At 43.5% G+C, this 13,599-nt stretch overlaps 1 protein-coding gene across 1 annotated transcript; it reads right to left on the bottom strand.

Moving 5' to 3' along the window:
- Positions 1-130: 130 nt before the first annotated feature.
- On the bottom strand, positions 131-12,580 carry GCLM (glutamate-cysteine ligase modifier subunit). The gene is made up of 7 exons (XM_065675593.1): positions 12,329-12,580; positions 9,971-10,036; positions 7,520-7,604; positions 6,713-6,769; positions 5,264-5,466; positions 3,951-4,065; positions 131-2,270 (listed from the first exon to the last, which is right to left on the bottom strand). Exons 1-7 carry the CDS (start codon positions 12,446-12,448, stop codon positions 2,101-2,103), a joined length of 816 nt encoding a protein of 271 aa, XP_065531665.1. The 5' UTR covers positions 12,449-12,580; the 3' UTR covers positions 131-2,100.
- Positions 12,581-13,599: the final 1,019 nt, after the last annotated feature.

The raw sequence follows: 13,599 nt of genomic DNA, 5'->3' as shown, positions 1-13,599 counted from the left end.
GCCCAGCGCGTCTTGCGGCGCTCGGAAGGCTGACGCCGCGCCTTGGATCGCATGGACGGCCCGGGGAGGTGGGTGACCAAGGGCGAAACGGCGTGATTGCGGTGAGGAGAACTCATACAAAGCACAGGGGTAAAAGCCTACGAGAATTCCAACTTTAATGCAAACTTTCACGTTATGGAAGGAAGTCCCATCTCTGATGCAAAACAAGGTAATGAAATAACCTGATGTTATGCTGTCAGCAGCTCCCCAAAAATCATCTCTTAGAATCACCATGTCTCAAACAAAGGGTGCTTTTCTACACAAGCAAACAGGCACCAGTTTACAGAAAGGAAAGAAATCATTACCTCATTAGAGCAGCCTACACGTTTGAGCACAATTCTTGTTTTGGAGCATCTCCATTTATAAAACTGAGCACACATGCGAGCAATACAATATCCAGTCTCAGCGGCCAGAGACAGAAGGTACAGGTAGTGGCTAGCAGCAGTAGCACACAGCTCAAAGCTGGCAGAGAAGTTTAAATGACACTTACGTATTTGAGATAAAGTAACCCAGTATTTTAAAAAGACCACATTTTGGTTAGGATGAAGAAACCAACCAACCCAACCCAAATGTTTATTGATGCATTACTAGCTCCAGTTCCCCATCTCTCCCATTGATCGTAAGACCTGAAGAAGTCCAGAAAAATTTCCCCATATTTGCCACCTCCAGCTATTTAGGACTCAAAACTAATCTCGAATATTAAGCTTTTACCTTAGTGGAATGCATTATAGGAAGCTGACGCTCTAAACACTACCTACAGGCATTCAAATGCCACTAGCTGCCTACATGACAATTGGAAAGATGTTAGTGAAAATTCATTCCCTTTAGAGTCCCAGTCTCAGAATATATACAACTAAGTTAATGAGTACTACTCATACAAAGTCCTGCTCATGCCTTAAATCAAAAGGAAAAAAATCAGTATTTTAGACACTCAGTCTCAAGCTCCTGCTGAACTACAAGTTGAGCTTTTGCTACCTATTCTGATTCAAAGGCCTTTCCGATGGAAAGACGACATTAAACGAGAAGCCTTGCCCTAGCTGCAGCAATCTGTTTAGGATTCGAAAGACAGTTTACTAGGCTACTGCCACAGAAACATACCTAACTTCAAGCTAACCCTTGCTTGCATCAATCCTGAACGGCACTCCAGCAACAGTTTCCTGGGCAGCCTCAAAAGAAGTCCTTCAGCAATCCTACCATGAACAGCTTCAGCATTTGCTGCTCTGACTTGGCCCATCCTGATTGTGGAGTTCACAAGTGTCAAACACAGAAGCCACGGTGAGAAGACAGGCACAATTCAGTTTCTGATTAACAGATTTCGTCATCACTTGTTTGCAATGCTTATTTGAAACATTCACACAACAATACATTTTTCTATTTCAAACAGCAAAGATGCCAACACACATGTGCAAACACTAAACAAAGCATACTGAGGCACAAGAGCAGCCAGAAGTAATTCAAGTAACAGACAAAGTAATTGGGAAGATGCATTTTTCCTAAGTCAGAAAGGCCTTTTACACTCTATTAAAAATAAAGCAGTTTTCCCACCACCCAAATTAAACAGCTGACTTGCCTATATATACATACCAAGTCATGAGATACCAGTTGCATTTTTCTGGGTAATTTTTCATAAAAGATTATGATTTCCTATAAAAATCAGTCCTTGAATGCTTGAAATACATGTACCTACCAGGCAAGTAACTCTTATTTAAGAGAAATTAATTCTTTTTAAATAAAAATATATAAGTTTCTCTCTACTACCTAATGGCAGCTACAATATAATGATAATTTTACAGTGAACTGGTCATAAAAAGTATTTTAAAATGTTTCACTATCAATAATTCAAACTAAACCCAAATATTTCATCTTTTCAATTAACTGGTCAATAGGTTAAGTAAGAAAAATAGTGTTAGAGCACTGTAGACACTCCTGCTGACATTACACTGAGTAGTTACAACTTTTGGTCTTTGTTACAAATGGTGTAAAAGTATTTCTATGAAAAAAGCAATGTTTCCCCCATCCCCAAGGAACTAATACAGTAAGCCATAACAGAAAACAAGTGTTTTAAAAGGAATTCCTTTTAGCTTGCATGATATAGCCTTTGGACTTGATAATTCCTCTGCTTTTAACAATGACGGAATACCGGAGGAGCCATAAAGGAATCCACTCGTGTGCTTTTGTGTCCTGGATGCTTTCCTGAAGAGCTTCTTGGAAACTTGCTTCACAAAGTAATTCTGAAGTTAAAAAGGGATATTCATGCTTTAAATCATGTCATGTAAACAGCTGCAAAAAGCAACACTTTCAATAAGAGAAGCCTTTTCCTACAGTCAGAAATCTTAAGCAGTGCCAGATGCTCCACAGATCCACTCTTCCGGAATGCACATATGGTGAAAGCAGCTGCATATTACTGAAGCAATCTTCAGGGCACCTTTGTTTGTTTCAACATTAAGTATATCCCCCAAAACTGAGATTTCTACAGTATCGAATGGAGTTGATCAGCACAGCCATTAGCAGGAGGAAAGTAAAATTTGAGAAGCTAGCTAGACAAACCATAGGTGGGTTAAGACATAAGGCCACAATCAGCCAAGTACTGCATGTTCTCAGTTACCTCTGCAGTCACTGAAAGCTCAACACTTACAGCATCTCCCATAACTGGGCTCATAACAATTGCAAGCCCAGAAAGCATTAAGAAAAACGGGCTTAAACTCCACAAAATGGAAGAGGAAGTCAAATACAAATCCTCCTGGTTTCCTCTGGAAAGCCAGCCAAAGGAACAATCCCTTTGATGAGGAGTGTTCCCAAAAGATAAGTCTGAATACTCTTCAGCTGACCATTACAGAAAAGTTAAGCTTAGCAAACAATGCATAAGGGAATCATTATTTGCTTTGTTTTCTATCCAAATCCTCCTCTTCAGGTCATGACTGTCATATTTATTAAATTAAAAGTTGCAACTGGGATTTCACAGGACATGGAAATGGGTCATACTGAATGGCAATTCACCTTGTACGCTGCCCAAGCAGTGCTGATACATGCTCAAGCAGTGGTGAAATTCATCAGTTCTAACAGTGGTACTATAAAGCATGTAATTAATAAATAGTATTTCATACACTTTTTTTTTCGGGGGGGGGGAATAGGAAGAAAAAGAGAAGAAAAGTATGATCAGCAGGAATAAGGTCATAAGGAAGAACGTAGGGAAGGAATTAACTGAATATTGTTTCAGACCTCTCACAGTTCCAGCAAGCTATATAAGGTGTCATTATAGTGAAGAAGATTAGATGACGTTTGAGAGAAACTAATCCCAGAGTATTTGTAGGGAACTGGTAACTCAGAGCTCTCAAGTCTAAAGAAAAGTCTCCAAGTCGTTCGATCATTCGGTAAATTATTGCATAAACCAAGAATTTACACCAACTCTTTTTGTAATATTGGTATTTTAACAGATCACTACTTTGAGAGAATCCTGCTTAAAGCATAGTAATGTTATGTATCTAACATTACCAAACTACTCGAAGATCAACTGACCAACATTTCTGTGCAAGCTCTTTCACAGACAAGTTCTGGACAAGTGGACTTTCATTTGTCATTTACTGACCTTCAGCAACAGAACTGTCATTTCATTCTATGCTTTGTGGAAACGAGCTATGCTAATTTTTGAACATACATAGCACAGATTTCTCAGTAGTTTTTTCTTCTATTTATTTCAATAAACTATCCAAGGGTGGAAGATTGCCCTTCCCCTCCTTTCTTGAAGGAAAAGCAAAAACTAAATGGAAATATTTTATAAAGGAAGATCTTTTAGAATCCTTGGTTCAGTATTCAAATGCAATGAAAGCTGAAGTTCAGAGAAAGATTATTCCCAATTTTGCACTGAATAACGCACTCAGAAGTCTTCCTTCAATATAATGGCAAAGCCTTACCTTTTGGGTCATTGTGAGTTAACAGCTGTATGTCAAACTGTTTTGCAAATGCTGTGAGATCAGGTGGCATCACACAACAGGAAGCCAGGTTCACCTGATTACTACTCGGTTTTACCTGAAAGTAACAAACACTTTTATGAGAAAAAACACATAAAAGTACTCATTTTAGTTGTTTCCCTTATGCCCTTTATTACAACAAAGTCTTCTTTGAACAATTTGTTTTGAGGTCTCAACAAGGCTAAGTAAGTCTGCATGATGGTCAACAGGCAACTCCTATATCTGCCATTTCCTGCAGCACAGAGCCCAAAACAAGAATAAGATCTAACTTCAGGTGCTGCCACAGCAAGATGAATACTAACCCATCTGGCTTCCCATCTGCTGTGCTCCCTGAACAGCAGCATTTCCCTCCTTCCACCTCAGTAAAAACGTAACATGGGCATTCGTTTGATAAAGACTTTAAGTAAAATGCAAATAAACTTTTTTAAGGATATATAATTTGCAGTCTTCCATGCCTGCAGGGTTAAGTTAAAAGGGATGCTCTTCCACTGACTCTTTCTGCTAGTCACAGACTGCACTCATGACCACCACACAGATGGCTGTTAATCTCCTCAATTATCCTCCTCAGTACATACAAAACAGCAAGGAGGACAAATGAGGACCCTCAGCAGGACCTCTTCTGCGGATACAGAATGTTCACATATCACAAGAAATGTCGTAGAAGGAGTATTCAAAGAACAAATAAGGCAACCATAAATCCTTACATGAGCATGGAGACATACTAGTACACACCTCCATCACTCTAATGGTAAGAGCGATTAGTCACATTGGACAACAAAATATTGTGCCACTTCATTAGTAACCTGTTTTCCTCTTTACATTTAAACTTAGCATTCAAACAGCATCTTTCTAAGAGGAAATCCCTCCATTCATAACACAGCTTAAAGTGAAAATGGCAGTTTTCAGAGTCACTGGAATAAATCTGGACGTTTAGGAGTACTGCTTATATTCACTAATAAACATAAAAGCATTCAAAACCCAAACCTTCACTACTTCAAAGAACCTGCTATTGAACAGACTTGTGGTTTCCAGACTTTGCTGGCCTGTATATCTAAGAATACCAAGCAACGGACAGTCACACTTTGAGCCTCCCCTACCATGAACAAGGTTGTGACCATCTGTAAGATGCTAAAAACAGAGCTAAGAAATATTTTGAATATAGACCCCTTTCTAACAAAAGTTTGTAACAATGTGGCACTCAACAAAACCAAGTTATTCTGTGCTACAAATCCTACAAACAGGAAGTTTGTTCTCACCTGTGCCCAGAGATACAGCTGTTCTAACACTGTTTTATCTAGGTCAGAGGTACCGATGGCAACAATCTTGTTGTTTTGAACTAGATTTTCAAGTTCTTGCCAATAAGGCTGCAAATACTCCAAGGAGAAGCTAGTTCCATCTTCAACAGGAGGTGGGGCAATAATGACTGAGTCTAACTGAGCCACACAGAGGGCAGAGCACGCTGAGGAAAAAGAAGAGAGACACTGCAAAGTCTTTGGTGAGATAACACAAGCATCATGACTCAGCAAAATCCACACCTCCTGCCTCACTCTGCTAGCTTCCCTTTCACTGTTTCAAACTCTTCAGTGTATCAGCAGTCAAGGATAGCAACAGACTGGATTTAGAAAAGAAGCAAACATACAGCTGAAAGCCAAGGTTCCGTTGTTAGTCTTTGGAAAAACAAAAACATCACCAAAGCAAGCCCGAAGCTTTTTTCTCATTTTCAGTGCTAAAACTGTTTTTCTCTTAAGGCAGTGGGGATGTGCCATTTTTGATTCCTTCACTCTCAGTTCCTTCCAAAATTTTTAACTTTAACTAGGACCTCTAGCTCAAATACAGGGCATGGACTAGGAGGACTATTCGCTCTCTGTGCGGAGTTAAGACTAAAGCACACTAAATCTGGGGATTTAAATTGCCAGAGAAGTGGCAAGTCTCAGAATATCACCGAGCTTTAGCAAAGATTAAAGTCATGAGGCCTCTTCTGCAAAGCAAAAAGAAGAAAACTTAAGTAGCTAAATAAATTATTTTTTTTTTCTGGAAGAGGATTCTATCCATGCATTTTTAACAAATGGTACCACAACTTCCAATAAAGAGGCTATTAACTGGAGTATTGATAGAGGCGAATTACACCTGACCCTCTGTTCTTCAGTAACCCCATATGCCCAACCATCTTGCAAAGTAGTAAAGTTCAGTGCTGCTCACATTTACTGCTACCACAGACTAACAGAACTTAATGTATTAGTGCAGCCATTATTTTCATTAAAACTACTTCAGCAGCTGATTGCAGCATTGATTTATTTCTTAAATAATCTCTGAAATACTGCACAGTTAGTAGCAAAGTTCATGTTAAAAACAACTGGCAAGTAACATCCAACTGGTAGGAACTACTGTATCACTTGTTACTACAATATCACATGCTGCTCATTTTTTAACAAGTTTTGACTGAAAGAATAAAAGCTTGCTCCGGCTTGGAGCAAGCAATCAGATTTGAGTTTGTGGACCCAAGGTCACAGTGCTCCACATTTAATAAGTTTGCTGACTGAACTAATTCATATATAGATTTTATTACCGAAGTTTCTCTTAATTAGAAAAGAGGATATACTGTGGCAGTCACTAAACACATCTCTTGTATGGAAAAGATTCTGATTTTATTTCTAAAGTAGTGAAGCAAAAAGAAACCCTCCCAGAAGTTTGAGTTTCATACTTACCCAGGTCAACTGCATCTCTGATCGATGAAGAGTTTGATCCAACAATGAAAAGTTTTGCTGTTTTCAAAGAAATAGCAATCAGTAACTAAACACTATTATTAAACATATAGCTATTTACTTTTGCTATATACAGTTCTTCTCAGGTAAAGGGTTCTTAGAATACACACCATTACTATACAGATTGGGGAAAGATAGCCTTCTGAAAGGTGACTGCCCATTAAATATACTATTCTCAAACTTCAAGGTGGTTGTGCAGTCTCAGAACAAGAAGTCATTCAGTTGGACGGTCTAATAAATTCTAAAGCTGGGACTTCAGCATCAAGACAGTAAGCAATAACCATAAAACCCCCAACGTAATAGTACAAATGGACCTCTTCACGAATTATTGAGACTCAAATGTCCTTGTGTTACTGCACTGTCTCCTTCAAGTTCATCATATTCAACCTGGAGAAATTATACAAATGAATGCGCTTCCATTCCTATGTCTTAATTCCAGTGTTATCGGTAATATTTTGCTTCAGAAAAAAATCAAAGATTGACAGAATACATGTAAAATGTCTTGAAGGAATGAAAGTTAAACTACAAAAATGCTGAGCTGCTTTAAAACCTCAAATATGAATTCAAGTCTCTCTTAGCCGACTTCTGGATTACCCAAAGTACGACAGTATGCACCAATGCCATTTGACTTTGCAACTGCAAAACATGGCGGGGGGGGGGGCGGGGGGGGGAATATACATACATGAATATCCTAATAATGACTGCACATGAAAACTTTTTATGCCACCATATTTTTCACTGCATCCTTACCTGACACTTTCAACTCATCCCTTTCTTCAGGGTTTATTTTTTCTATAGCTTGAGCTACAGTACATTCCAGAACCTCCAGTATTTCCTGTAGTATAAATATACGAGACTTAGGAACAAAAACATCCGGAAAGTTTGGGAAAATTTCATCTTCTGACCTCATTTAAGACCAGGCTGACATCTCATGTTAGCTGGCAAAAGGTGACTTTTTAAAGTCTTGACCTACATTAGATGTGATATTATACACACAGAGAATATAGACAGAGAATTCAAAGAATATTCAGAAAATTCTTAGTACCATGCACTACCCTGCCCCAAAAAAGAACACTGGCAATTTTTGCAGCTTTAAGAAGAAATCCTCAAGCAAATCCTTGAGTCATTCCATAGAGACAGCATTTCAAAAAAAAGTTGTTTTTGTTTGTTTTTTTGTGGTTTTGGTGGTTTTGTTTTTTAATTACTAGAAATCAATATAATCCATAAAATAATGTGGAATTATGTAGTGAACATATCTGGACAGTAAAACCTAGCTTACACTAAATATTAATCATAGAATCATAGAATAGTTAGGATTAGAAAGGACCTTAAGATCATCCAGTTCCAACACCCCTGCCATGGGCACGGACACCTCACACTAAACCATCCCACCCAAGGCTTTGTCCAGCCCAGCCTTGAACACCATCAGGGACGGAGCTTTCACAACTTCCCTGGGCAACCCATTTCTGTGCCTCACCGCCCTAACAGGAAAGAATTCCTTACATCCAATCTAAACTTCCCCTGTTTAAGTTTTAACTCGTAACCCCCTGTCCTATCGTAACCCCCTGTCCTATCACTGCAGTCCCTAATGAAGAGTCCATCCCCAGCATCCCTATAGGCCCCCTTCAGGTACTGGAAGGCTGCTATTAGGTCCCCACGCAGCCTTCTCTTCTCCAGGCTGAACAGCCCCAACTTTCTCAGCCTATCTTCATACAGGAGGTGCTCCAGTCCCTGATCATCCTCGTGGCCTCCTCTGGACTTGTTCCAACAGTTCCATGTCCTTTTTATGTTGAGGACACCAGAACTGCACACAATACTCCAGGTGAGGTCTCCCAAGAGCAGAGTAGAGGGGCAGGATCTCCTCTTTCGACCTGCTGGTCACGCTCCTTTTGATGCAGCCCAGGATACGGTTGGCTTTCTGGGCTGCGAGCGCACACTGCCGGCTCATGTTCATTTTCTCATCGACCAGCCCCCCCAAGTCCTTCTCTGCAGGGCCACTCTGAATCTCTTCTTTGCCCAGTCTGTAGCCATGCCTGGGATTGCTCCGACCCAGGTGTAGGACCTTGCACTTGGCATGGTTGAACTTCATAAGTTTGGCATCAGCCCACCTCACAAGCGTGTCAAGGTCCCTCTGGATGGCATCCCTTCCCTCCAGCGTATCAACCAAACAACACAGCTTGGCGTCATCGGCAAACTGGCTGAGGGTGCACTCAATCCCACTGTCCATGTCAGCGATGAAGATGTTAAACAAGACCGGTCCCAACACCGATCCCTGAGGGACACCACTCGTTACTGGTCTCCAGCCGGACATCGAGCCATTGACCACAGCTCTTTGTGTGCGGCCATGCAGCCAGTTCTTTATCCACTGAGTGGTCCATCCATCAAATTGATGTCTCTCCAATTTAGAGAGAAGGATGTCGTGTGAGACAGTGTCCAAACGCTTTGCACAAGTCCAGGTAGATGACATCAACTGCTCTACCCCTGTCCATCAGTTTGTAGCCCCATCATAGAAGGCCACCAAATTGGTCAGGCAGGATTTCCCCTTAGTGAAGCCATGCTGGCTGTCACCAAGCACCTTGTTGTTTTTCATGTGCCTTAGCATGCCTTCCAGGAGAATGTGCTCCAAGATTTTGCCAGGCACAGAGGTGAGACTGACTGGTCTGTAGTTCCCTGTGTCTTCCATTTTCCCCTTCTTGAAAATGGGGGTTACATTTCCCTTTTTCCAGTCGTCGGGAACTTCACCTGACTGCCATGATTTTTCAAATACAATGCCCAGTGGCTTAGCAACTTCATTCGCCAGCTCCTTCAGGACCCACGGATGGATTTCATCATGTCCCATGGACTTGTGCACCTTCAGGTTCTTAAGATGGTCTCGAACCAGATCCTCTCCTACAGTGGGCCTAGGGTCATCATTCTCACAGTCCCTGCATCTGCCTTCCAAGACCTGGGTGGTGCGGTCAGAGCCTTTGCCAGTGAAGACTGAGCAAAGGAGTCATTAAGAACCTCAGCCTTCTAATGTCAACTGGATCACTACATCTTACAGAGACAAGTGTTTGTATTCTCTTCTTAAGAATCATTAGATCCTCCACAGATCATTCAACAGTCACTGCCTCTCCACACTCATGTGGAATGCAGCAACGTGCAGCTGATGCCACCATCACTCAAGAACCAATGACAAAACATGCATACCACCTCTCCTACCTGATTTAGGTCTTGTCCAACCTTTGAGCTCCATTCAGTCAGCGTTTTCTGAATGCAGTCCCGCACCTACAAAATATTTGTTCATGTTGAAAAGGAGCTTCATGTTACAGCTGCACAGAAACACAATGATTCATAGGCATGTGAGACAGACTGTGCAGGTGAACTAAAGGCACCATTCCTCTAACCACAGAAGATTCTTCCTTCATAGCTTCCATGTGAAACTTGTTCAAACTAGTTTACTTGCTTTCCTCTCCTCTTTCACAAAGAGTTTTAGCAGTAATACAAGTACTGTACTGAGTTTATTTCTCAGACCAATGCCATCTTTAAAGCAAAGAAACAATGCTAAGCAAGCAAGAGCTACCTATTCCACTCTGCCAGACCACTAATGCTTTTAAATCCTTCATTAATGAAAGGGAGCCTTCAGACCCCACCCCACACTTGTATTTTCCTGCATCAAGAGATACAAAATAAACTTGCCTAGGATTCTGATCATGGATTTTCTTGAACCTACTAAGGCATAACTATTAAGTCAGCTAATTAACTGTGTATTAGAGCAGTGCTTCAGCTGTACTGATGCTCTAGCTTTCCTCCGATAAATCTTGGGAGTTGCTACCCTGCAGGCTGAGTACATGTCCTGTCAGGTCTGCTGTTTGCCACAGGTAGGCGCACTTTCATGAGCTGCTGCTTCACCTTTAGCAATACATTTTTTAACTATATAAACACCTAGTTTTTATACTATTAAATAACACTTTCCTGAGACACCTGACATGAATTCAGAGGGTTCTTAATACCTTACACAAGCTAGAAGCCAAACACACCCCACCCCAAAACGGCCAAAATCCCAGGAGATCACAAAGTTTAAGACATAATACAGTAATAATACTTCATAAGCACAAAATCTGCACATTCTTTCCCAGTCATTTAAAATGGCGTGAAAAAAAAATAACTAAGCCTAACAGCAAGAATTTACTCCCCCTAGTAAATCCACAACGCTGGAACTTTTCAGCCTATTTTGATACAACTTTTAACATTTTCTTTTTCCTTTCTGAGGGAAAGTGAGACAGTGTTAAACATGAATATACTGCTATTTTGCAGCTGTCACACTTGGTATTTCTATTGCAGTTAGCATGGACCATCCTCTGTCTCCAAAGCACACGACTGCCTTGTCCTCAATACCATCTCTGACTGCTTTGGCCAGCTTTTCCAGATACAGTTACATCCCCAAACTTCTAATGTCAGGGTTCACAGTCTGCAAAATCTTAGCTTACATTCTGCCACTGACTGTTATACACACACCACCTACACCAAACAGAAGAGTTAAAAGCCAATTTAGTTCTGATCATTAACACCAATTGTTCGCTTTTGGAACCTCAGCAATTCTGGAAAGCAGGCAGCCTTATGTTTAAGTGCAGATTTCCCTGTAAACAAGTTAATTTGAATACTTTAACTGATCAGTTATGCACAGTGGCCACTCTATTTAGCGACCCTACAGGAGCTGCTCACACAAGTGTGCCCATTAGGAGACAGCTACCTCTCTGGTGCAGGATCTAGCCCTATTTCATGCAGCTCACACATTGTAATAAGCAGTCAAGCTAAATAAAAATGTTATTACTGGACAACAGCTAAATTAAAGTATGATGAATCCTTCCTTGTCATTACATCACCCTTCCGATCACCTTTCTTACCGTTTGTGCAAGATTAACATGCAATAAACCAACTTCTAGACTATCAACAATGCCACTACATAGTGATAACCACCCAAAATCACAGTTCTTCTGATTAGCTGTTAAATGCCCGTTTTCAAATAAACGGCTGTGTCATGATGAGACTGCAAATACACCGGCTCTGAAGTTCATGGATCTCCAGGCATCTTATCAGGACGATTAAGTGTTGACACATACTGCTGAAGGTAACAGTTTGAAAGTGACAATTTAAAAGTGCTTTCAACTTTTTAACACAGAACGGCCGCAATACCCTTTTAAGAAGACAACAACGACTGATGTTCCCGAGACCTTAAAAGGAATTTCAGGTTAGAAAAAGCAACTCCGATCATTTGTAATGCAAGCTCGTATCTATTCCTATCTTCCTCTTGCTATACAGAAATCACGGGTCTCTCCTTTGCCATTACGGACAGTCATTAGGCAGCGGTTTAACTCCTCATTTCCGAGCGCAGGAGCGCAGTCCGATCCTTGCTCTGCCCCACAGGGCCTCAAGAGCGGCGCTTCCGCGGGGGGAGCTCTTCCCTTCCATGGCGGACCCCGGGCCACGCCACCCAACTCCACAGGAACGAACCGGCGCTTGCCCGGAGCCCGCCCCGCCGCGGCGCCTCGCGGGGAGGCCCGGGCCCGCCGCGCTCACCTCCTCGCCGGGGGTGGCCGGGCACTTCTTGCGCAGGCAGCCCCAGTTGAGGAGGTTGCCGGTCTGCAGCGTGAGGGTGCCCGCCCGCTCCAGCAGGGCGCGGGCGCCGTCGGTGCCCATCGGGAAGCCGGGCACGGCTACAGCGGCGGCCCCGCTCCGCTCGCCGCCGCGCCGTGACTCAGCACAAATACCGACGGGGGGGATGCTTTGTAACCGTCCGCGGTCACATGGCACGAGCACAATGGGCGGCGGGGCGGGTCCAGCGAGGGAAGCAGCGCGACAGCCCGGCACAGCGCCCCGCCTCACGGCCCCGCCTCACGGCGCCTCTACACGGCCGCATCGCGCCCTGCCACACGGCCCCGCCTCACCTGACGGCTCCTCCGCACGGTCCCTCCGCGCTGCCCAGCCGGCACGGCTCCGCCCCCCGGCCCCGAAACGGGCGGCTGCTCCCGCCGCGCAGCGCCCCCTAGGCGCAGCAAGCGGGCAGGGAGGGGCGGGGCTTGGCGGGAGGGGCGGGGCGATGGTGCCGAGCGGGCTGGAGGGAGGCGGGGCCGCGGGCGGGCTGTGGCGGCCGCTGAGCTGGGTCCCTCTTTCCGTGCATCTGCCTGCCCGTGCATCCGTCTGTCCATGCATCCGTCCATGCATCCGTCTATCTGTCCGTGCATCTGTCTACTCATGCATCTGTCTGTCCCTCTGTCCGTGCACCTGTCCCTCTGTCCATGCATCCGTCCGTGCATCTGTCTGTCCGTGCATCTGTCTGTCCATGCATCCATCTGTCCATGCATCTGTCTACTCATGCATCTGTCTGTCCCTCTGTCTGTGCATCTGTCCCCCTGTCCATGCATCCATCTGTCTGTGCATCTGTCTGTCCATGCATCCGTCTATCTGTCTGTGCATCTGTCTGTCCGTGCATCCGTCTGTCCATGCATCCGTCCATGCATCCGTCTATCTGTCCGTGCATCTGTCTGTCCGTACATCTGTCTATTCATGCACCTGTCTGTCCCTCTGCCCGTGCACCTGTCCCCCTGTCCATGCATCCATCTGTGCATCTGTCTGTGCATCTGTCTGTCCATGCATCCATCTGTCCATGCATCTGTCTACTCATGCATCTGTCTGTCCCTCTGTCTGTGCATCTGTCCCCCTGTCCATGCATCCATCTGTCTGTGCATCTGTCTGTCCGTGCATCTGTCTGTCCCTCTGCCCATGCATCTGTCTGTCCATGCATCTGTCTGTGCATGTCTGTCCCAATGTCTGTCCATGCATCTGTCTGT

Source organism: Lathamus discolor, chromosome 3, assembly GCF_037157495.1.
Source record: "Lathamus discolor isolate bLatDis1 chromosome 3, bLatDis1.hap1, whole genome shotgun sequence".
Taxonomy (NCBI): Eukaryota; Metazoa; Chordata; class Aves; order Psittaciformes; family Psittacidae; genus Lathamus; species Lathamus discolor.
The sequence above is the reverse complement of the archived record's forward strand: the minus strand, read 5'-3'. Positions and strand labels throughout refer to the sequence as shown.